A 25,256-nucleotide genomic window follows, 5' to 3' on the forward strand; every position below is an offset into this window, starting at 1 on the left:
TAGATCAACAATACTAACCAAATCAACATGATCCAGACCACATGTGACCCTCTGATCGGCGACTTAATGTCGACGAGGACCATGGAGGAACACTTGAATCAGATTAAAGTTTATTTTCCTTTGGTTCCCTCCCTTTTCTCTTGTTGTGTTATGCCCATGAGTCTGTGCGGCAGCGTTTCTCTCTCTTGGTTGCTTCATACTATGTGTAGGGTTTTTTTCCGCTCTTTTGCAACCAGAGGATAGCCACCCTTCATCGAAATCAACGGTAGCAATGAGCTATATTCATGGGCCTTAGACTTTGTCATGAAAGCATTGTGAAATTTAACCCAATAAAGATAGAAAAAATATTTTGCATTGAAACAACCTAGCACGGTCGTATTGGTACATTGAAGTCATGATGATATAAACACTTTCGTCTGAAAAAATTGATGCTATAACCACATAAAATAATGCCAATATTCTTTTGGCCCCGTTAAACTTATGGCAATTACAAATACAAAAAATATATATGATTCGGGAGTTTGTCAAAACCACCATCTATATATGTTATTTTCCGTACATCTTCGTACGAACATAATTAATTAGTTAAATAGCAGTGGAAACCTCTCCTCAATCTGTCGAGCCTAAATTTTACAACATATATAGACCAAAAAAAAAATCCAGAATTTAGAGGCAAACGAGAATTGCACGTAAATCAAATAAAATTGAAGAGAACAAAAAAAATAGCTAGCTTGACTAATGGTAAGGTGTGTGCATTGAGCATTTCGCTCGTCGCTCGGGAAAAATGCGTGTTAGCTCCAATGATCATCTCATCCTAGAATGAAGCATCAAGGTTGTGCCGAATCTTCTCCAGTGCTGTCTACCGAATGTATCTCGATCATATGTGTGTTCATATGCCATTGGTGGAGACACTACTGCCTTATGACCCTTGTCAATCTTTCCAAGATTCGAGCAAGGGGAATAAGTGATGGATGGGGAGGATTCGAATATACATGCATGCCGAGCTTTACGCAAAGCGTTAAGCGGCGGGGCATTGACTGTGGGCTCCTCGCCGGTATATTTCGTGGGTGGGGCGGCCGGCTCGACATGACCGCAGGCGCCGTCGACCGGATTCCGGCATCCCATTGCATCTTCGTCTGAAGAAGATGACAAGAACATGAGATAAACACGAGAGAACTAAAATATTGATGAGAACAGCTAAAATGGATAGAATCATAGGATACCTGATCCACGGCGAGCGAGAGAGATAGAAAGGCAGAAACGTCAAGGTGCCTTTTGTGCAAAGAGCTTTAGCTTTGCAGATGTGTGGTCGTCGGTGGCCAGTGAGTCTATCGCGTGTCCAGGTGAGTAGATTCTGTATGATGCTTTAATAATCGCCGATTGATACCAGCTGCTGATATTAATATGTATATACCACACCATATGATAAATCATTTTCTAACCATTTCTGTGTCTTTTTTAATATGCGGTTTATCATAAAGGAAAACATGTTGGTAGTTTCCTATATTTTGCGCACACTACTATAAAAAAAAATCATCGCTGTCGGTTCAAAAACTACATTATTACTGATTATTGAACTAATATTGATAATCATAAATTATCATTATCAGATATATAACTGGCATTGATAATATATATGTTACGAACCGGCAGTGATACAAACTATCATTATTGTGTCTGGAGCTGATTCTACCAATTGATATACTTATTACTGTCGGTTCCAACTACGAACCAGCAGTGATACTCAATCTAAAGAAAAATAAAATTTAAACAAGCAAGCAATAATTTAGCCAAGCTTTAAATTACTAATCTCCAGAATTAATAGTTCATAGCACACTAATATATAATTAAATTACTAATAATTCATAACTCCATCACTGTTCACAAAAAACAAAAGATATGGCCACATGTGCAAATTAAGCCCTAAACCGTCGCGCGCGTCTACCACTTGGGGTTGGCCACAACGATGAAAAAGTCATCATTGTCGTCTTTCGCTGCTTCCTCCCACGTGTCAGCCTCCTCCTCCTCCTCACTCGACGAGCTCGGGGGCTTCTTTGACTTCGGCTCGTCGAGAAAGTAGTACTAAGCTCGTCCACACAGGGGGACCCCGCCGATTCGCCAGAGTCCAAGGACTACGCCTCATCTGAGGTCTCTAGCGGGCGTCGTCGGACGATAGCATGAGTGTGGGAGGGGTGGCCAAAGAAGGTGGTAGGGAAGGCGACGGTGAAGTGGCCGGAGCGGGAGAAGATGGTGGGTAATCCATCACGTGTGAGAGCGGCGGCAACATAGGCGGCAGCAGTGAGGGCGGTGGGGGAAAGGGATCGAGTGTGAAAGCGAGAGCGAGAGTGACACCTGCGAACGATCGAGTGAATTTTAAAAGCGTTTGAGAGAAGCCGAGCAGACAGACACAAGAATTCGTACAGTTTTTAGGCTATCGCTGCCAGTTATTAAAGATATATTTTTTTATAAACTGTTATTACTACCAATTCGTGTTACGAACCGATAGTAATAAATTGATTCTCACTGTCGGTTCTTACCAGCTTAACTTTTTATGGACGTCTTAAACTTACGAATCAACAATAATAAATTACCACTGCTAGTTATTATCGGATCGATAGTTAAAGGATGACACAGATAATACTTTCTGTAGTAGTGACAACACTGTTGTAGCTGGAAGCGTGCAATAACTCGACATGGTACCACCACCTCCGAACTTCAGCTGGGTGGCAGGTTAGAGCTCAGAAGCGTGAATCGTGGCTACCGGTGGCAGTCGGGACCTGTTCGAGCAACACGTTCAGAGCTCGAAGTTAGCGGCGGGAGCAGTGGTCCAGTCCACACGAAGCACAATGTACAGGTGCGCCACAGTGCGGAGTGCGCAGGAACAGCAGAACGATTTGGTCTCCTCTCCCCGGTGAAAGGCGGTGATCCATAGATGCCGCTGCCACTTGCCAGGCCAACGTCGCCTTTCGAAGTAGAGCCATGGGAGAGATGGCCAAGGTTGAAGATAAGGCGGCAGATTTGCCCGCGACTCGCCGCCTATCGTTGCCTTTCTTTCCCTTTTTTTTTTTCCTTTGCTGCCATTTGGTTCCCATCGACGCATGCACTCGTCGTCGTCGAGACAAAAATGCAGCTGCAAATTTGCAATTATCTCAGGCCTAAACTGCAGGGGACAACACAGCAGTACAGCACACGGTGCTCTGCTGCTGTTCATGGGCAGCTCGGCCTGTTTTTTCCGGGCCAAGGTCTGGGTTTTAATAGTGATCCGGTCCAGAATTAGCCCTTTGGGTCCATTGACAGTCTCGAGCATGGCTTTTAGGCCCATGGGTGGTCCGGCCTAGTAATAGCCTTACGGCCTAGGACAGTCTCGAGTCTGGCTTTTAGGATCCTGGGTGTTCGGCCCAGGCCAGTCTGGTCTACCTCACGCAATGATCCAGATTGCTTGCACAGATGCCGCCGTGATCGTTCATTGTTGTCGCTAAGCCTCGAGTTGCTTGTTGAAGCATTCGACGCGCTACAATGCTCCCACCGCACGTACGCATGATTAGCACATAAATAATTCGAGAGAAAAATCTGGCCTCTATAAGCAGAAAGATATGCTTGTGTTTGCCGCAATGATCCCTGCGGAATCGCATTCATGTATTTGGTGGATGTACTACAGCATTGTCATAGTAGCCGTGATTATAGGATCAGCAGAGATCAGAGGGATCCGCTAAACCAGAAGAGCAATACTACGGTGCGTTTGGCAACAATGGCGATCGAATATGCGCAAAATACATAATTAGATGGGTAAATAATTACAGGAGCTAAATTCAAATTTTAAATTACCTTAATCAAATATCAATTTATTCGCTAAATTCAGTTCGGACAAACAGTTATAACGTCACTAAAAGCGATGTACAGAAAGAACCAATCATTAGATTGCTCTCAAAAATTTACTGTAGAAACTAGACTATTATATGAAACTATTACTATAAGAATTAGGTCAATCATATATCTGATTTAAAGATATAAAATTCGTAAGCAGATTGTGACGAAAATATATCAAACATAAATATTGCAAGAATTACTAAAATCTGACCGATCTAACTTCTTGTAGGATTACCTTAACGCTCTAGGATGATTTTGGATGAATTAAATCAACACAAATCGCAACGAACAAGCAAATGAACACGGAGAAAAATTTACTAGAATTTAATCTCCATCGTATGGATGGGTTCACAAGCTGCATTACAAAGCATCCTTAAAAGTTTCTCCCACGAAACCCTAGATGAAACTCTCAAAAGTTTCTAATATATTCTCTGTTTCCTTTTTCCTCGGTACTGTGCTCGGTCCGGCACTCCCTTTTTCTGTTTTTCATACTGCAGGGATCGGTACAGTAACCTGGATCCTTATTCCAGCTCGTCGGTGCACCTGGACCTTGTTCGCCCGTTAGGACGGCCAACACCGAACCGAGCAGCCTCCTCTGCTGCTCCCTCGGACCCAGCTGCTCACCCTACTGGACCAACGTCCCTGCTGTCGGCCTGCTTGGACCGGCCCACAAGGCCTGCACTCCGGCCTGTCTGGCAGCTCCATGTGGACTGCCAAGCTGGGCCGCCTCCTGCACCCAAGCTCCTGAGCCGACTCTGCCGCCTGAGCCTGTGCGCCAACAGAAGCTCGGTCAGCCCAGCCGCCTGATCCAGTAGCCCGCGCGCCACTGATCAGCTGAGCCGCAGCCACTCTCCTCTGCAGGGCTCCGCGCCAACAGCATAGCCGCGCACTACTGTGCACCACCACAGTGCTCACAGCACAGTAGCAGCTTCCTTTACTCCATTGCACGCACGCATACATACATATGGAATAAAAACTCCGTACCATCACATAACGCTCTGCATCTATATCTTGTCGTCTCTGGATGTGAACCATCACAGTTACACCATAATCCGTATAACTTTTATATATGTTTCGTAGTATGATCATCTTTATATATATCATTCTTAGTCTGAACGTCTCATGTGACTTCTGACTATTTTGAACTTAGTTCTATTTTTAACCTAGTTTCGGTTCTGTCACTGACCACATCTACCCTTAGGATGACACCTTCACACAAATAAAACCAACAACTATATCCAAGCACAGGTTTCGCAAACTTGACTCACATAAATCCGCGAGTCTCAAAATGTTTTTTTAGCTCCTCCAACACGTCTGGATCGAGCACCTTTTATTCAACTGTATTGAAGAAAAAATGTAGGCTCAGGATAGTCTCGCGAACCTTAATTAAGATGATGTTCCTAATAAGTACCGTAAGCAGTGATGATGATCATGGGACTTCATCATGGTGAAATTCATTTTCAACTCTTTCACCGAAATAAGTTTTCGATGTTAGACGAGTAACTGAAGGGAACTTTCACACTGTGCAAGAATCTCGTAAAATTCTTTTTTCATTCTTGGAGAGAGTGATAGTTGCTAGGGTAGGTTTTTTTTTGTCCGTATCATATGTATGGAGCTTTGGCTTTAAGCCCATTTCTTTAAGGTCAGTTCGTGCGTTCTCATTATCCTTTTCTTTCCCCTTCATTTGGATCAATGTACCGATCAGACTCTCGTAAATATTCTTCTTTATATGCATGTTGTCAATAGAGTGACAAACATTTAATTTTTTCCAATTCTCTAGCTCGAATAGTATTGATTTCTTGTTCCATATTCTTAATTGTTTATCATCCTTGGAGGATCATTTTTGCATGTCAAGGACAACACTAATATTTTTAACTTGATTGTGGACATCTTCCCTACTGAAATACCTTGGAGGTAACGCTTTCTTCCTTATGTCATCAAATTGATTGTCCATGTTTCGGTACGGGTGCTTCCTGTGAAGGAAACGTCAATGTCTCATGTACACTATTTTTTTAGTTGCTCAACCTCAAACTGCATATGTCATCTAAGCGATGGGGGCAAACTTCACCTTTTCTTTTGTTCTGACCTGACAAGTTATGAAGTGCTGGCAGATCATTGATGGTAACGAACAACATGGTGTGCAAGGTAAAGTACTCTTGCTTATACTGATCCCAAACCTCGATGCCTTCCAACCAGAGTTTCTTAAGATCATCGACTAAAGGTCTGAAGTACACATCGATAACGTTGACAGATTGTTTCTGTCCTAATATCAAGATCGACAACATAATATATTTCTGCTTATTACAATGCCAGGGTGGAAGGTTATAGATCAACAATAAAACAGGTCAAGTACTATGTGAGTCACTCATGTTACCGAATGAATTCATATCATCTGTGCTCATAGTAAACTTAGTATTTCTTAATTCTTCAGCGAACCGATCAAATGTAGAATCAACAATTCTTCACTAAGCGTAATTTGTCAGGTGCCATATCATTGCATCATTCTTACGACCCTCCTTATACCAACACGTCAAGTAAACCTCCTTTCTGCTAGCAAACAGATATTTCAGATGGAGAATTACAGTAAAATACTACACCACCTTCCAAAGATGTTGTAGTGAAAATGACCCCATTACGTCATATTTGTGATTTTAATGATTAATGACAACATAGTTAATAAGATTAACATGTTTATCAAGAATATATGTTAGTAGGTCTTACAGATGTAATACATGAAGAAGCCACCGAAGTAGGGATAAAGTTTGGTTCAATTGAAGAAGTCTCAGGAGTTTTGTTCTCACCGGATGGTCTAGTGTTGAATGTGTTGCACACACCGGATAATAAATAGTGCATACAGACAGATGCAATTTTACCTCACCAGATCATCCAGTGTCAAATGGGCAGAAGCATTGGAGCAATTCCAGCAGAGGTAGTTTCAAGAGTTGAAGTTGAAGATCAACTGACCGGATGATCCGATGTTCAACAGGCAATACACACCGGAGCATTTGGGTATGGGCATAAGATTTTGAAGGTACCAGATAGTCCGGTGATGAAGCAAGAGTACATCAGACAAATACACTGGACAATTAACAGTACAAAGAGACAGGCAAAGCTCAAGCCATCGGATGGTCCGGCGATGAAGTCATGTGTACACCATAGCATATTTTCCAGAGAGAGTTGTATTTGGCTCGGATGACTGAGGATTGCTCACCGGATAGTCTGGTGATGAATTGATAAGCACTAGAGAAGGCACCGGAGCAATTTACACAGAGAAGATGTTGGCTTGGATGACTAAAGTATACTCACCAGAATGTCCAGTGATGATATTGCAGTATACACCGGAGTGTTCGGTGTTCATAGTGGCTTGATTGGGGTTCCAACGGCTTAGTTTGTGAGAGTGTACTCACCGGATGATCCGGTGTTAGTACTATTGTTCTCACCAGATCATCCGATGTTAATAGCTTTTCTGAGCCGCTGGATTAACGGCTAGTACGCGGGTTTAAGGATATAAATACCTCTCCATTCAATCATTTGAGGTTGCTAGAGTCTAGAGAAGTTCATATATACATGAGAAAATATACAAACCACCAAAGTGCTTAAAGTGATCATCCAAGTCAATTAAGCATAAGATTAGAGAGTGATTAGTGCTTATAGGGCTAGAGAGTGTGTTGCTAGGTGATTGCTGCCAAGAGAGTGGATCAATGAGTGATCCAAACTTGTACATCTTGATACACCGATGCTTTGGAGTCTTGCTGACTCGTCGGCAACTTGAGCCGGAGTTGCTCAAGCTTGTTGACATTTTGACTTGGTGTGGAGTGGCGACGAGAAGCGTTTACAGGCACACGGATACCCTTGCCTTGGTAGCTCAAGTTCCAAAGTGATCATGGCGGCAAGGAAACAGAAGAGAGGCTAGTGGTGAGACCTTGCCTTGGTGGCTTGGTGGCTTATCCGGGTGGGGGCCTTGCCTTTGTAACTTAGTGGCTCAAGAGCCGTGACCGGGTGTCGACCGGGAGTATATCTTTTGTGAAGATCCAACGTGGACTAGGGGTGGTATTCGTGCCATCGATACCACGGGAAAAAAACCTTTGTACCGAGTTTGCTCTCTCTACCTTATTTACGTTTTCGCATCTACTTACTTGCAATTTACCTTTTTAGATAGGTTACAAGCGCTTTGATCGGTAGAGAAGACACACTAGATAAACCTAGAGCACTTTAAATATAAATTGATATAGGTTTATCTTATATTGTTTTTTAAGCCAAAATAGTTTTAAGTGTCTTAATTCACCTTCCTCTTAGGACGTCACCGATCCCTACATATGCCTTTTATTTTCTTGCCTCCGTCCCCATCACCACTGTCATTTCTACACTTATATCGATGGGTTTCACACACGGGATATTGATCCAGCTCTTCATATTCTTCACGAAACAAGATATAATCCTGCTTACATGCATGTATTTTTTTTTATTTCCAGTTCTAAATGATAAATTATCTTCTTCGTGTCATAGACGCTCTCTGACACCAAGTTACTCTCTGGTAGCATGTCCCTTAGTAGATCCAGCAATGCTTCGAAACTCTTGTCAGCCCAACCATGGGTTGTCTTCAGCTGTAGAAGCTTTATGTTCCTAAATATCCGAGTGTACTTCTCCTTACAATCGGGATAAATGGGTATCTTAGAATCCCGTATAAATTTATGAAATTTAGCAAACTCACCATTGTTATACTCATCGTGTCACTCAACATCTCATACCATTTAGTACATATTCTCCATAAAATCCTCGAAATCATTATCATTGAAATATAATATGTCCTCGTCCCTAAGATCATGATCAATTTCACTGGGTGTAAGTCCTTCCACACTATCGGCATGTAGGGCCCAATCCATCTCTCCCTCATTAAGGTCTTCCTCGCCATATTTGTTCTAACATGTATAATTCTCTTTAAATCCACGTATGACCAAGTGTATATGGATATTGTTTGATTTCGTGAACTTCTTATCATTCATGTGGTCGCGACATAGACAATATATTGACGTTTTACCACGATCTTTCATATCAGCTAAGGCATTACTCATGAAATGCTCCACCTTACTCATGTACTCCGGATAAGTCTAGATCTAAAGGTACATTCAACTTCTGTCTGTCATCTATAATTAATGTAAAAATATTCATTCTTCATTAACAATTATCTTAATTTTATGGTTAAGCACGTGAAATTCCATACAATCACACTAGATATGTGGCACATCACGATAGAACAGGCAAACCTAGTACTAATATAAATACAACTCACTTATACTAATATTTTAGATAAAGATGCAAAATAGCCAATTACAACTCAAAACATAACAAATCTACCAAATATGGATTATATGAGGTGCAAATAGGAAGATGCAAACCTTTAAAGATCTAGCATTAATTCAAACTTTAAATTAATAAAATATTAGAGAATCTTAAAAAATACTAGAGAAAATCGTTGATCTACTATACGCGCACAGTATTGACTAGTCTGGATACGCACAGTAGCGAGTCAGATCTTATAACAGATCTAAGTCATAAGTGACGTGTCATAATATTATTCGTCACTTATGATTTTTTATAAGTGACATATTATAATATGATCAATCACTTATTATTTATGTAGGAAGATCCATCACCTATGCTAAATTATAAGTGATATGTCGTAATATGATCCATCACTTATGACTGATGTGGAGATACCTATTATTTATAATCAGATCATAAGTGAAGTATAGTTATAACTCGCTACCGATATCATCAGAAATGAGTAGTATTATAACCTGTCAATTATAACTTAATATTAATGATGAATCTATATCCGGTCCTAACTAACATTATATAAGTGACATATTATATAATATATAATGATTAAATCATGTCTCTTCGATCGATTTTTCACGTAGCGAGACCCCGTGCGTTTCTCGTCCGTTCCAAACGTCGTTCCGAGCCCAGCCCAGGTATTGCATGTCTCGCCTCGTACTTGAACTCCCGGAGGGCCGGAGTACGTACTATGTCAGAAGCGGCACGTTCGCCACCCGATTCCCACTCGGAAGAGGCTTTTAATTCGATGTGCTTTATAAATCCGCGTTGGCCTCCAAGAAGTTGCTCACAGTCGTGAATCGTGATTGCAGGCTCCCGAGATATTGACTATGTCTCCGGCTTCGCAGAACTCCGCCGCCGTCCAATGGGCTGATCTTCTGCCGGAGCTGTGCGACCTCGTCGTCGACCGCCTCGACGCCTTCGGCGTCCTCAGCTTCCCTGCCACCTGCACGTCCTGGGCCGCCGTGTGCAAGGAGTCTCCTCGCCTGCGGTCGGGCGCCCCAACGATGGTCACGTCTGGCCTGGACGAGTATGGTAACGCCTACAACATTTTCTACTACGATGCGGGCATCTTCGCTGTCCACGACGTGTCCACCGGCAAGACCTTCCGCGCCGAGGCTGACGGGCTGAGGGGCAGGTGCTGGATTGGTGGCAAGGACGACTGGCTCGTGACCACAGACGATGAGTGCAACGCCGAGTTACTGAATCCCATCACCGGAGCCCGGGTCGGCCTGCCCTCCTTCGCCACCATCCCAGGAGTCGAAGTGGAGGGCAGATTTCACCTCCATGTCCCACACGAATTGCACTCTTGCCAAATCCAGCGGGTCGTTTTATGCCAAACGCCTTCACACCGGAAGGGCTACCTGGCTGTCGCTCTATTCTCTCCGAATTTCCTAGCGTTCACGGCGGCTGGAGATGAGTGTTGGACAGCGTTGAAGAACCCCACAGGAGGACGGCTCAGGTATACGGACTGTATTGTCCACGAGGGAAAGGTGGTCGCTGTGAGCGAAAATGGAGACATCTTTTTCTGGGAGATGGACGGCAAAACTACAGATCCCGTGGTGCAACGGGGACCAGAGATTCAGATAAGCTACCCGCTGGAGTGCAGGTTCAACTTGGCCACGTCGATCGGCGGCCAGATCATATTGGTTTGCATGTACGGCCAAAGTATCTGGGACAGGCGCATCATCATGAGCAGGATGGTCTACAACGAACAGGGCATCTTCCACGCGCGGCGCATTTCACTTCACGAGCTTGATGCCTACAACCGCACGTGGCGGCACGTCTCTGGCCTCGGTGGCGAGCGCTCGCTCTTCTTGGGGGCGAGCTACCCGTTCTACGTCACCGTGCCGCCAGGGTCTAAAGATCTCAAGGCAAACTGCGTCTACGTCGCGGACATGACAAGCTGTGACGCGGCCGTCTTTGATCTGGAGCGGGGAGGGGACTACAGCTTTGAGCCGCTCGTGTATCCCGGAGACTCTACCGCGTTGCAGACGCCGATGTGGTTTCGGCCAACTGCCTATTACTTGGAAAGATAAAGGGTCTGTGTAGTAAAAAATTTTCTGATTTAAATTTTTTGTAAAGAGTGATTTTGTTGAAAGTGGTTCTTTGGTAATTCTTTAGAATAAAATATACAGAGGAAGTTATTCTGCAGAGGAAGTAAATCAGGAGAAGTTATTTTTTTAGCTTACCAGCTTCTAGTTTATTTTAGAGAATTATTCCCATGGATTCCACTCAGAGAGTTAAAAGCTACTATTTAATAGAGCTCCCCTGATTCCAGTCAAGAAGCTGATCTGAAAACCCTATCAAACAGACCCTAAGTGCTTGTTGAAGAGCTTACTCCTAGATAGCAAAAAGTGCCTTTATAGTTTGTATCTTTTTTTTTTTTGCAAATTAAGGCAACTTCATCTTCGTTAGTTTACAAATAAACCAATTATCAATAAAATTACCGTGTGATAAAGTACAAATTTCCGATAGATAATATTTTCTGCAAGATATGTGCATAAAAATATTCCGGCCTTTTGCGTCGCTCGATACATACACCATTGTATCTTATTACATCATATGCCACACAATGCCACATAATGTTTGAAATTCAAGCAACACATATCCTATTAGTAATAAACCCCCCAGCTATGTTAGGCAAATAATTCCACGACCATTACCTTCGATGCTCGGCACGCCTTATATATCTCCTTTCTTCCTTCTTTTATTGCAATGCCAACTGCCAAGTGTCACAACCAATAAACTCCCTTGAATATAACCTACATAAAAGTTGAGTATTTATGTTTGTCAAAAGCAATATCATTTCGGCATATATAGCTCAACATAGAGCAGAGCAGTCGCCCTGACTACAATATTTTTCTTTTGTTTAGCTCCATCTCCCGTGAACCATTCCCCCATTATTTCGGCATTGTGAATCAAGATATCTGAAGGGTATGCACCAATCTATATCTAAATAATTGTATGTATTGGTTTTCATAATCTTTGACGGTTCTGTAGTAGAAAATCTCACTTTTATGAAAGTTTATGCTTGTGTAGCAGATAAAATTCTGTTTTTTCAGAACAGCAGATAAAGTTCTGCTGGTGAGGTTTGATTTGCCTCGTTTATGGTTGATACCATGGCGTGTGCTTTTCAGTTATTTTCTGTTTGTGTGTGATGTGAACCGAGTATACCAGTTTTTTTTTAAGTCGGGAATTAAATAAAATTCCTTTTTCCCAGAAATAAATTGATGGGAATTCAAACTTCTATACTTGAATTAGTGCAGTAGATAAAATCTTCCGTTATTTCACCAATTGAGTAGAAATAAAATGTATACTAGTCATGTTAATTTATTCACTCTAAAGAAAATTAAGCACCAAGCCTAGTTTCTAATACTGTTGGCCTGTTAGGTGTGATGTTAGTATATATGTACAATTGTACGGCTCCCAAAAGTGGAGTTATACCGATGTACAGTACCAAACTTGATGGAACCAATTGCGAATACAATTGCTGTTGTCCAGCCCGCAGCCTATGCTGTCGCGCAGCCTTAGCAAATATGATTCTTGCCAGGCACCAGCTTCAATATCAATCTTTGATGATGAGCTCGAAGAACGGAAGAAGCCATTTGATGAGCTGTTATTGGTAACATCTAGAAACTGGCTGGAGATGGACAATGGAAGGACTCAAGCTGGAAAAAAGAAAATGAATGTTCGAACCTCGTCACATCGCAAGCATACAACATATTAAGATGCATGGTAGTAGTTCAGAAACAAGCATGGTCGCCTATTACTAGCTGCAGGCAATAACCGTGTGTCCGTGTGCAGGAGCAACACGTTCACACGTTCACAGGCTCAGAGTAGGAGACGGGAAGCAATGGTCCAGCCCACAGGAAGCACATCACTGGGCGCGTGCGTGCACTGCGCGCAGCGGCGGACAGATGGGCCGCGTCGGGCATACACGCGCACGCACGACGCGCTAGAATGCTCCCGCCGGACGTACGATGTCAAGCCCGCGGCCAGCAAAGGTGCCGATCACCGCGATCGATGCCTCCGGCCGGCTACAGCGGATCACAGCGATATACACTTTTGCATGTCCGAGCCGAACTTGTACTCGAACTACCGGAGTGCGTGATACGCTAGATGAAGCGGCGCTTACGTGACCGATTACTACTACTAGTCGGAAGAGGCTTTCAGAGGCGCGTTATATAAGGCGCACGCAGCGATCACAAGAGCAGCGACATGCGTCCAAGAAGCAGTTGGTCTCGATCTCGCCGTGAACTCGTGATTGCAGTCGGCATATATCGACGACAATGCCGCTGACCTCGATCGACAGGACCGTCCCATGGGCCGATCTCCCGCCGGAGCTGTGTGGTCTCGTTGTGGACCGCCTCGACGCCTTCAGCGTCCTCTGCTTCCCGGCTGTCTGCAAGTCCTGGGCCGCCGCATGCAAGGAGACACCACGTCTCCTGCGGTCGGGCGCCCCCACGTTGCTCACGTCTGGCCTGGACGGCTACGGCTACCGCTACCGCATTAACGACATTAAAACGGGCACATTCGGGCTCCACGATGTGTCCACTGGCAAATCCTTCCGCGGTGAGGCCGAGGGGTTGAGGTGCAAATGCTGGGTCGGCGGCAAGGACGACTGGCTCGTGACTATGGACACGAGGTTCAACCTCGAGCTTGTCAACCCTGTCACCGGCGACCGGATCCGCCTACCCTCCTTCAACACCATCCCGGGAGCGGAAGTGGACAAGCTCGACCTCCTTGTGGAACCAAGGTCCGTTTACCGTTTCCAGCAAGTCATATTGTGCCAGACACCGGCGCACCGGAACGGCTACTTGGCCGTTGCACGATTTAGCTATGCTTTTTTGGCGTTCACGGCGGCCGGAGACGAGTGCTGGACGACATTGGAGAACCACATCGAAGGATACATGATTTACAAGGATGCCATTTTCCACAAGGGAAAGTTGTTCGCTGTGAGCCGATACGGGAGGATCTATGTTTGGGACATGGACAGTGAAACTAAAGATCCAGCAGTGGTGCGTGCACCGGAGATTCAGCTCACCCACTTGCGTGGGCGGTACAGGTTCAACCTAGCCCCGTCGAGTAGCGGCCAGCTTCTGCTGGTTCTCACGTATGGCGGCAGAATCAGCGGCAAGGACATCACGAGGCTGATCTACACCGAACAGCTCAACTTCGACGCGTACGGCATTTTGCTCCACGAGCTAGACACTGACATCGGCGCGTGGCGGCGCGTCTCGGACCTCGGCGGCGACCACGCGCTCTTCTTGGGGGCGAGCGTGGGGGCGAGCTACCCGTTCTACGTCTCCGTGCCACGCGGGTCCAAGTATCTCAAGGCCAACTGCGTCTACGTCGCGGACATGTCCGGCTACGACGCAGTCGTCTTTAATCTAGAGCAGGGATCTGTTTGCGGCTTTGAGCCGCTCGTGTATCCCGTCGTGGGTGGTCCGTTGCAGTCGCCGATGTGGTTCCGGCCAACTGCCCGCTTGGAAGGACAGATGCCCGTAAAACAGAGCGGGAGCAAGCAAACTTTTAATCTTTAGCTACAACTTTATGAAAATTCAGACGGAACGTATCAAGTGGCGTGGATAAATGTACCTCCAGAAGCAATTCCAACTTCATGTATGAAATCGTTCTGGTTGTTTTTTTTCCTTTTAATTTCTGATTGCGAAATGGGAACAAAAAGAAAAAACTGCACCCAATTGTCCATGAAAATAAAATGTGATATAATCTCAACATTTCGATGGATGTTCAGAGTTAAAACTCCTATACTTAAATTAGTGCGAACAAGAAAAGACACCCGCACTTTACTCAACCGAAAAAGAAAAAAAGAGAGCAGTAATTAAGATCAGAAATAAGATCAAATACTAGTCTTGTTTATTGACTCCAAAGAAAAAACAGCGCCAGAGCGAGTCTCTGATACCGTTGGGTGTGATGTCAGTATGTATAGTACCCATAAGTGGAAGGATACTAGGTACACCAAGGCCCAGACCTGCGCCTTTGGATTCCGCCTCAAGAAGATATGCCCAGCTGAGAATATGGAATCGAGCTGTCGGATTGCGGATCCCAGTTGCTGCTGTCCAGCCCGTATCCTGTCGTGCAGCCTTGGCGAATTTGATTCTTGCCATGCACCAGCTTCAATATCTATTCTTGATGATGAGCTCCAAGAACCCAGCGATGAGGCATTATTGTCGAGCAATCTCGAAACTGCCTATAGATGATGGACAATATTATTCCCCTTGTGCTAACATATTTTCTATGCTGAATTGAATACAGTGGGACTACATAGACAAACCTCGATTCTCATCGAAAAAGCTGCCTTCTCTGATGATAGAGACTCAACCTGAAAAGAAAAAGAGAACATTTGTATCTTGTCGCATCATAGGCATACAGCATATTGTAGCGAGCATATAGCAACGAAAAGTTTCACCATGTGAATAACAGCATTTACTCTCAGATGGCAATCAGTTTTTCTGTTCTGGATAATTCTTTGTTACTGATCACAGGGAGTTCATAAGTTCCCTAGCTAGATTGATAATACCAATGAAGGAGGTAAGGGAATATCGCCAGTTCTTGGTAGTAGAAAAATAAGGCAATCCAAATTCTATCCCAGCAAAATAACTCAACCATGTTTGTGCTGTAAAGAGCCATGCTGATCCAAAAAGCAGGTAACAAAGTCCCAAGACATGATATAAAACGAAATTTAACACAGGATGTGATGAAACAACTGAGCACACATAAGGGGCTAACCTGCATTTGTTTCTGAATTAACCGATCGGTTAGTTGATCAAGCCTCTTCTTGAGTTCAATTTCCACCTCCGTAGGATGCATTGTATCTCTTCTAGTCAGCTCAATGTTTTCTTCAATCTTCCTTGCCTATGAATAAAAACGGGATCTCAGTCAGGATAATTGGTTAACATGACTATTTGTTGCAGCACAGAATGTAAAATACTCAACTGTCTTACTTACATGTTGCACTTTATTTCCCTATCCATTTCATCAATGATATAGTGCATAGAAGAAACATATGTGCATTGTGCAAAGGCAATAATGAAATAAGATAATGACATGTTTGTCCCAGACTAAACAAAATGGGGCAAAAAACAGTGACCCAATTGAGGCTCAGTTCTATGCTGTGTAGCACAGAAGAGTAGCACAGAAGAGTTATATTGCCTAAAACACTAAGGGAAGATCAATAAACCACAAATATATGCCAGAGAAGTACTGATAAGATCCAACTGCGCATATAATTATAAAGGAATTCCTGAATCAAGATAACATTTAACATAAATGAACTAATGGCTATAATTATACTCAGGAGAACCTACCTTGTCCTTCAAGCTGACAATTCTATCACATGTCAGAGTGTATTCTGCATCAATAATTTCTTCGTGCAGCTTGAACTTTCTCAAGGATTCTATCTAGACAAAAAGTTCAGTCAAGTTCCAAATAGGTAGGGCAAAGAGAAATTTTCTTAAATTAAATTGTTCTAACTGAAAGGCATTGCTTACTTCATCAACCAGAGGAGCATTTATCTTCTGTATCTTTGCTATCTTTCTTTTATATTCTGTTCATGGAATGATAAAAAGGGGTCACATACTGAAAAACAAGTGCAAGATGTTGAGGCAAAAAAGAATGACACGCCATACTTAAGCCAGTTCAACAATACAAAAAAAAAAAATCTCATACTTAAGTGAGCCCAACAAAATAAAAGTGAGGCAGCATAATATAGTAATATAGCATTGGCCTAACAATGAAATAAGAGTCTTTATATATATCCGTCTCAAAAGAGTGCTTAAATGTCACTGTAAAGTTTAAAAAAAGAGGGCCCCCGAAAAGAAAGTCATGGTCAACTTACTATCTTGAGCAAATGTCTTCAATTCAACCTCATCTCGAAGTTGGGCCACTTGATCAACCTAGTCAAATACCACGAACAAGTTTATTTTCAAATTTCATTACCTGTGCAGCATTTATGAAGTATGAACCCCATCCAGCAACAGGAAAGCAAACAAAAGCTGCAGGGTATGGCCATTTTAGGCTAACCCATTAATTCCATTCCAGACTGTCTCAACTAAATCCCAATTAATGGTAAAATTTAGGAAATAGAACAGATGTTGTCATGAGTATAATGCATGGTGTAGGTACCAAGTGCCAGCATTCTCCAAATCTAAGATAAATGCATAAAACAATTCAATGTTCATCTAGTCACGCACAGTTACATCTATGGTTTGCCCCCCACAACTATCGTTACCATACAACAGGGCTATCTACATATTTTTTCCTTCTTGCTTAAGCCTAAAAACAACAATCCACAAGACCACAAATAGTAACTATACAGTGAACAACTGACCTAAAGAAACAAACAGGAAAGGGAAAGAAAACATACTTGAACTTCCAGATTCCATTGTTCCCTGGCAAGCAACTTCGAAAGCTCTGCGTTCGTAACCTGTGAAAATCTTTGGTAAGAGCATCGCTAAGACTTGGGAGTTGAGACAAAAACATTGTCTGCCACAAAAGTCAAGGGCTATATATATTGCACTATTTGCAAAGCAAGACATAAAGGATGGCAAGGGGAGCAGAGTTTGTAAACAGGGAGATACCTCAAGTCTAGCCAGCCGTGCAAGGGCTTCCATTCTAGTGCTGTGATGTCGCTGTTTCTCTACCTCCATTGCTTCCATGGTTTCAATCATACTAGTCTGCAGCTCTGAAGCCTGAAAAATGTTGAACGAAATGCTGATAAGGAATCATCACTTTCTGAAATTTAATCTCACCAGGATAACTTATATAAGATGAAATAGAAATGCTTTTGCATATGAACACTGAGCAGTCGACTCTGCCTTATAGATACAAGAAACAGTTGTGGACTACATTGTTCAGATCAACATACAGTTCCATGACCAGTGAAATATCGAGCTGTACGATTTGTGCTCAAATGCAGTGTAGCTAGATCACCCATCCTAAGCAGAATGTATCCCACATAACAAACAAAAAACACGCAATGATGTACTAACCCAAATGTCATGTGAACCAGTAAACCACCAACGAAGAGTTAACATTATGCGAAGTTATACGAGCAATATCTCACTCTGCTCACAGCGGCACAAAGTGTCTCATCATATTGAGCAACCTCTCAAACTACACAAGCAAATTCGTAAAATCACCATGAGATGAACCAGCCTCACCTCCTGCGCCTGCTCCTTCTCACGCTCGGCGAGTAACTTCTCAAGCCCGGCCTTCTCCCCCTCGAGCCTCGCAACGGCCTCCTCTCGCTCGGCGATCGCACGCGCAGCTATAGCCGCAAGCCGCTCAACCCGCCGTTGTCTCCTCTCCTCCTCCCTCCGCCTCTCCTCCTCCGAATCCTCCGAATCGTCGCTCCCCGACCCATCCGAGTCCTCGTCACTCCCGCTCCCACTCTCGGACGCGCCGCCCTTCTCGTCCTCGCGATCCTTCCGATCTCCCTCCGCCCTCGCCTCGGTCACCACCCCCACCGGCCCACCACCGGCTTGATCCTGCACCGAGAGCACCGCCGCCGCGGACGCGGAGCGGCGGGGGCCGGGGGATGGCGGAGGTTGAGATGGGGAGGGGTGCTTCACGACGAAGCGGAGGCCGAGGGAGGGAGGAGGGCCGGCAGGCGGCGGCCTGCGCTGGGGCACGTCGAGGAGCGGGTCAGAGGAGGGCTGGAGCGCGGCGAGGTCAGAGGCGGAGGAGGACTTGCCGAGGGACTCCGCCGCCTGCTGGTCGATCTGGAGAGGGAAACGCAAGAGGAGTGAAGAGTCAGAAGAGCTGGAGTGAGGAGGGGATGGGGCGGCGAGGGAGGAAGGACAGGCGGGCTTGCTTGGTGGAGGAGGGTCTCGGCGGCTTTGAGCTTGGAGGAGATCCACCCCGCCATGGCGCGGCCTGGCGAGCGGAGGCGCCGCGCAACGCGTCGGAATTGGATGGAGGCCGCGCCAGGGGCTGGTCGATGACCGACGCTATGGGCCGCCCCCGCCCAACTGCCGCGGGTTGCACCTCATACGTCTTCGACGATCACCTCTTCAAATATTACGTCTCATATTCATACTTAAGGAATATAGAAGCATCTATTAAAGTTGTATTAGTTATTAATTGTGTTTAGAAAAATTAGGATAGCAAGAAATCGAGAGTAAAGAATAAAACAAAAATAAAATAACGTAGATGTATTTGACCACATCTGGTAATGCTTGGGGGTAGGTACAGGGTAAAGTAAACACGGGTAATCTTTTTTTTATGTCTATATATGTGTGCCAGTTGGATTTAGATATAAACACGCACCTAGATCTATAGGTAAATAATACCATCCATATTTACCCACATTACGGTTTTTACCCGTAGACATATGGATAATATGTGTCAGGTTTTTTTCACCGTAAATAAAATTTATCAAAAGACACTAGTAAATATGATTTATTGGATATATCAAATACGCTGAGCCAAAATTCTAATAAATTTAAATCAAATTTTAAAAAATATTAATAAACATATTACATTTTTTTCAACCGAGGTTCATCGATAGACTCGGTATCGGATATACCAAATTTTTTTCCTGATCCGTGGCCATTGCCATCCCTGCAGCCGGCCAACGACAAAGGGGTTGCTTGGCCACAGGATGTGCGTAGCCACCGTTGGATCTGATTTAGACGGTGATGAGTTGCTCCAAAGAACCCCTCACGCTTATAAAGTTTCCGGTCCACCCCTCAAGCTATAAAAGTCGTACTCCCCAGCCCAGAAAAACACCCGCACGAAGAAATTCTCACAAAGCGAGGGGTCGCATCGTGAGATCACCTCAGAAGAGGGGTAAAAGGGTCCAGAAGAAAGACATGTGTCGTGGGGAGAACGCCCCCAACCCCGATGCGGGGAGCTCTCAGGACGGTGGCGCAACTCCGCCGCCATCGCCGCCGCGGCCGCAGTCGCAGTCGCCGGTGTCGCTGTCGGTGCGGTCATCAGCATCAACTACTGATGAGGTTAGGGCGATTTCCAACTTCTAAACCGCGACACTCCTCTCCACCTTCTTGTTATGGCCGTCTTGGGCGAAGCCTTTTCCCTGACATTGTTTGGTTTTCCGGTGATCGTTGCATCACCGAGCTGTTGAACTGGTGGGTTGTTGTATTTGTAAGGTTTCTTAATTCTTCTTCCATTTCTTTCTGGGATTTCATTGCTGCTTTGCTATACTTCCCCGTCGCATTAGCTTGCCCTTGCACACTTTGATGGGTCTCGTTCAGAAAGTTCTTGATTTACGGCGGGTTGCATTGGCTAGGATAGGCAAGAAAAGGGGTACTTCTTTCTTTAACCTCGAGCCTTGAATTGCTCGTTGTGTCGTTTTCTTGTGCCTTATTGATTCTTGGTAGCTTTTGGTGAAGTGCTTTTTTTTTTCTTCTGGATTCTTGGTTCTATGTGGTTTAATACTGAGGATTACAGGAAGAAGCAAGGGAACGGGAGCGAAGAAAAAATAAGTTTTACTATGAGAACTACTCAGAATATCAGGTATGAATATCCTGGTCCCTTCTCATAGTTTTAAACTCGTTGTCTAGACTTGCCTAATCCGCAATTTTGAATCTTTTTTTCCCTGTGTTTTGTTCATATTGAAACTATGATGCCAACTCTCACAGATATCACCAGATATGTGGGGTGAGAATGGTGATAACAGTGGTGATTCTGCTGGGAAAAGGCTGGGACATAAGGTTTTTCTCTTCTACTCCCTTTCAACGAAATCACTTTGCATAACTATTTCTCCTGAGTTATTTCGACTGTTCAATCAGATCAAACAGTGGCATGAGCACAAGTTCATGTGCTATACTTCCCCCGTCGCATTAGCCTGCCCTTGCATACTTTGATGGGGCTTGTTCAAATAGTTTTTTATTTACCTGGTGGCCTACACCTTGTTACTTCGTCCTGGCAGTAGCGTGCCAGTTTAGCATTATGATCATTCCCCTTGTCTATTGATTATCGTAGTCGATTCATTGTTCTGATCGAAATGGCATTTTTGGTTGGCATGGCATGCTGCTAAGTTTTGGGAAAATGCTTAGAAGTATTACTTCAAGATCTAGATCATGTGATTCTAATACTGTGGATTACAGGAAAAAGTAAGGGAAGAGGAGCAGAGAAAAGAGAGGATGGATTATGAGAACTACGACGACTACAAAATTTACTGGGACCACAATATTGGTGACCTATTTCTTGTATGAATATGTTATCCCCCTCTCTTATTTTTAAACTTGTTCACTTGCCTAATTTGCAATTTTGGAGCTAATTTTTTCCTGTGTTCATTCATATTCAAACCGTGATAGGGCCATGAACTCTCTCAGATATCACTAGATTTGTTGAGTGATAATGGTGATAACTGCAGTGATTCTGCTACAGAGATGGGGGATAAGGTGTGAACTCTGCCACTCCCTCTTGGTTAATTAGGTTGCATAATTATTTCTCCTGAGTTCTTTCAACTTCTCAATTAGATCAAACAGTGGTATGAGCAGAGTTCATGTGCTTCCTGTCGGCACTGTTTCTATAATATGCATTTAAAAAAATCAGGTGCTTCTCATCAGCAGCACCTCATAAAACCTTTTTAATCTCCTGGGACTAGATATTTCCCTAGAGTAGTGGAAGGTGTAAATATGTGAGCCTTAAAGCTTTAATTGTGATTTTATTTGTATTATAGGAACTTCTTACGGCTTTGTTTCCAGACTTTGACAGAGGATATGATATCTTCTGGCAAAAGATCACGGTGTGTTCATTTATGGTGTATTTTATACTGTTAGATCCAGTCCTGCTAACTTGAAAATATTCCCACAGCTTCTCAGTGAAAAGTATGAATTCTTTAGAAGAGCTGCCAGAGATGGAAATTGTTTCTACCGAGCTTTCATTTTCAGTTACTTGGTAACTATCTCAGTCCACTTGTTTATAGTATGTTTCGTTCTTTTCTGTGTGGATATTGAAACTAATAGGTTTACGCACAGGAGCATGTTTTAGAAATCCAGGATGACGCTGAACGCAGAAGTGAAGTTAAACATCTTAGGCAATGTATCGAAAAGGCTAAGGAAGCTTATGGAAGTCTTGGTTCTGCCCTGATGTTTGATGCACAGTGGTCTACTTTTGATGTACGTTTTTCTCCATTATCAGCTTACATTATCTATTTTATGATCACATTTTTGTTATTATGAACTTGTAAATGCACATCTCTTGTTCTAGATGCTGATGTTGGCTTTGGTCTCATTTAATTCTTTTGGTTATCTTGTCATTCATTAGTGGGACTTCGCTCAGCCCATATTCGAAGAAAAAAAAGGTTTTGTTGTAGTTGATGAATAAAGACATCACACGTGCTGAGTTTACCTCAGCTGTGCCTGTAAAATATTTGTATGCTTTTCATCTCTGAAAATTATATCAAATAAAACCATACCAGCTTTAACTTTTCTTGTGAAAATCTGTATTTTTCTTCCAACACATAAAAATGCACATTTAAATTCTTCATAGCTGTGTCAGGCTATTGATGTCATTACCTTGGGGATTCTATTTGTACTGTTCTTCTTGGTTGAAATTTCCAAGGCATTTTCCATGAAGAAAGATGAATCTCTGTCTTGGAAGAATGATTACATGAGTCTGACATAGAAGTTTGCGTTGGCAAATGCTAAGATATTCAAAATTGGCCTATTAATAAACTTCAGATTAAACCAAAAACAGGAGTTGAACATCCTTACATGGGTACGTTTTTAATCTGTTCATTGAATGGCTAGTTTGCCTATTGCCTGGACTCTCTACAAGGATTGTGCAGTAGTTTACTGTATTCTTTTGTCTTTTCTAGTTTTCTATGTGAGCCTTGATGTGTGAAGACATGGAATAACTTATAAGCAGCTTTATGTAAGTTAAGTTAAGTAGGTAAAATTTTTACTCTCACACGTGCAGCAACACAAGACTTATCGCACCGTAGGATTACTTTGGCTACTTTGCATGCTGTTTATTAGTTTATGGACTATGCTAAATTAGTAGACCAAATGCAGTGAAGTTATGATCACACATGGATGGTTAATAAGATTGCCATTTACAACACTGCTAGCTAACCATTCCCTGTTTGGCGATCCTTTAAGAGCAATCGGTTACTGACTAGTAGTTGAGTTTGTTATGCACAGTAATTTTTTACAACTTGTTTCATGAATTTGATTTCCTTTGTAAGATATGTTAAAGAATCACAGCATTTCCTTAATGTCTTCTTGCAGGGTTTTGAATATTTGGTAGACTTAATTCAAAGCGGGTATGCCTAATTACCATCCTGAGAGTTCTCAAGTTATTTTTAAAAAAATGACATGAAGCTATTATTCTATTTAAGTTTTCAACAACTAAAACTTTCTGATTTTGTAGCCTCTCTGCTGGACAACTATATTTAGTAGACAAGACGGACAAAATCATCTCAAGCAGTAAGGATAGTTAATGATTGTTGTTATGTCTCGCTACCTATTTCTTTCAGAGCATGACATATTTTGCTGTTCAGTTTTGCCATCCCTTAAGTTGCTGATTGAGATTGAGCTCTGCACACAGGAGGACTTTTACAATCCTTTTCTTAGCTCTGGAGAATATGGATCTGTTCGTGAGGTTAGAACAATTGCCATCTTCCACCCAGAAAAGAAAATACCTTGTTTAAGAGTAGCCACAATATAAGTTACTGTCGTCACTTTGCAGTGTGCTTATTTTTGTACTTTAGATGGTTGTTGCAAATTCGTAATAATGTTTGAATCTTGTTACCAGAAGCTACTAGTTGATTTTTGCTTTTTCACATATGATATGGTAAAATATCTTCACAGTGCTTGGATTTCTTTAGTTCACCAAAAGTGATTATCGTGGCTAAGCAAAGATTTATTGCAAGTTCATTTGATGTTTCAGACTGCAGGTAAAATATTTTTTGTTGTTTGTTGTTTTTTAGATATTCTTAATGTGCTAGTTAACAGCTTCCTAGATCTTTATTTTTTTACTTTTAGAAGTTCCATTACCCAACAAGGTTTTGGACTAGAGGGAAGATGTTATATTGATGAATCTTTTAACAAGAATGTTATATTCTTAATAGGCCTCGCTGCGGCCCGTCGTCGCCGGCTCGGAGTCGCGCGCAGCGCCGCCAGTACCATCGACGTTGTCCTCGCGTGCAGACCCGCAAGCCAAGCCGGCCATCCCGAAGATTTGGGAGCGCCTTCCGAGAGAGCCATGTCGAAGGAATTAGGAGCTGGACTCCAAGCATCGATTTCCATGTTGCGGATAGATGGATCTTTTGCTTGAGAGGAGTTTAGTTGGGATCGATCCCCTTTCTATTTTTCTCTTTTTCTATTTAATTCCTCTCGCATACAGTAAAGGTATATGGAAACACAATAAGGTATATGCTTTGTCATAGGATTTTTTGTTTAAGGTGAGCGCATCAGCATATGCTTGTCCATACGAGCAGCGATGCTTCCTAAATTCTTTCTAAAGAATCTGAAAGTCAATGCTCCTTCTGTGTAAGCAATGAAAGCGTGATCGGCATCCTGCAGTTGGATCAGTCGTGCGGCAATCAGAAACCACCCCGGTGGTTGGGATTGGGAACGTCGATTGGACAAGAAGCGACATCTGAGCTTTCGGATTGCACGGAGATGGAGCAGATTACGACTGCAGGACAGTAGAGTAGTTGGTTACGCAGTGTACATGTGAACAGCTTACTCTAACTCTACTGTCAGAGGAAGTTTCGGGAAATAATATATGCTTCTATCTCTCTCCTTCATTAAGTCAAAAATTTCTGATGACGTAATCATCAATAACGAAATATATATATATAATGATTTTGTCCATCTTCAAATAATATAGGCTCAGAGGGTCGCTGGTTTTTCCGACCATGGACTAGAATGGCTTACACGGCCGGGAATGTGCTGGCCTTCCACGTGGTTGTCTCTCTGCGTGGCGTTCCGCCCCACACATGGTCCGTGCACACTGCTCAACAGCTGCTAGGTGGCCATTGTTGGGTTGAGAGGCTTGACGGCGCACCCACCTTAGCGGAGCGGCCTGACCTTGCGGACTTGCGTGTTGTC

The 25,256-nt window shown here is 43.3% G+C and overlaps 4 protein-coding genes across 5 annotated transcripts; 3 read left to right on the forward strand and 1 right to left on the reverse strand.

Moving 5' to 3' along the window:
- The first annotated feature begins 10,034 nt into the window (after positions 1-10,034).
- Positions 10,035-11,243, forward strand: LOC133889614 (uncharacterized). Its single transcript, XM_062330067.1, has one exon. The coding sequence runs from the start codon at positions 10,035-10,037 to the stop codon at positions 11,241-11,243; it is 1,209 nt and encodes a 402-aa protein (XP_062186051.1).
- Positions 11,244-13,496: 2,253 nt separating this feature from the next.
- On the forward strand, positions 13,497-14,750 carry LOC133889615 (uncharacterized). The gene has a single exon (XM_062330068.1). It carries the CDS (start codon positions 13,497-13,499, stop codon positions 14,748-14,750), a length of 1,254 nt encoding a protein of 417 aa, XP_062186052.1.
- Positions 14,751-14,909: 159 nt separating this feature from the next.
- On the reverse strand, positions 14,910-19,225 carry LOC133888553 (golgin candidate 2-like). 2 transcript variants are annotated; one of them, XM_062328835.1, is made up of 10 exons: positions 19,043-19,225; positions 18,390-18,950; positions 17,808-17,918; positions 17,594-17,653; positions 17,066-17,123; positions 16,719-16,774; positions 16,536-16,628; positions 15,958-16,083; positions 15,503-15,550; positions 14,910-15,418 (listed from the first exon to the last, which is right to left on the reverse strand). In XM_062328835.1, the coding sequence occupies exons 1-10, from the start codon at positions 19,094-19,096 to the stop codon at positions 15,068-15,070; spliced, it is 1,518 nt and encodes a 505-aa protein (XP_062184819.1). In that variant the 5' UTR covers positions 19,097-19,225; the 3' UTR covers positions 14,910-15,067. The 2 variants fall into 2 exon arrangements, with proteins under 2 accessions (XP_062184819.1, XP_062184820.1); XM_062328836.1 differs by having other exon boundaries at positions 15,211-15,414.
- Positions 19,226-19,975: 750 nt separating this feature from the next.
- Positions 19,976-24,631, forward strand: LOC133889064 (uncharacterized). The gene is made up of 13 exons (XM_062329511.1): positions 19,976-20,186; positions 20,641-20,706; positions 20,832-20,903; positions 21,300-21,401; positions 21,510-21,596; positions 21,878-21,943; positions 22,012-22,095; positions 22,176-22,316; positions 23,430-23,464; positions 23,572-23,627; positions 23,702-23,802; positions 24,012-24,097; positions 24,272-24,631. Exons 1-13 carry the CDS (start codon positions 20,043-20,045, stop codon positions 24,486-24,488), a joined length of 1,257 nt encoding a protein of 418 aa, XP_062185495.1. The 5' UTR covers positions 19,976-20,042; the 3' UTR covers positions 24,489-24,631.
- Positions 24,632-25,256: the final 625 nt, after the last annotated feature.

Source organism: Phragmites australis, chromosome 13 (genome assembly GCF_958298935.1).
Source record: "Phragmites australis chromosome 13, lpPhrAust1.1, whole genome shotgun sequence".
Taxonomy (NCBI): Eukaryota; Viridiplantae; Streptophyta; class Magnoliopsida; order Poales; family Poaceae; genus Phragmites; species Phragmites australis.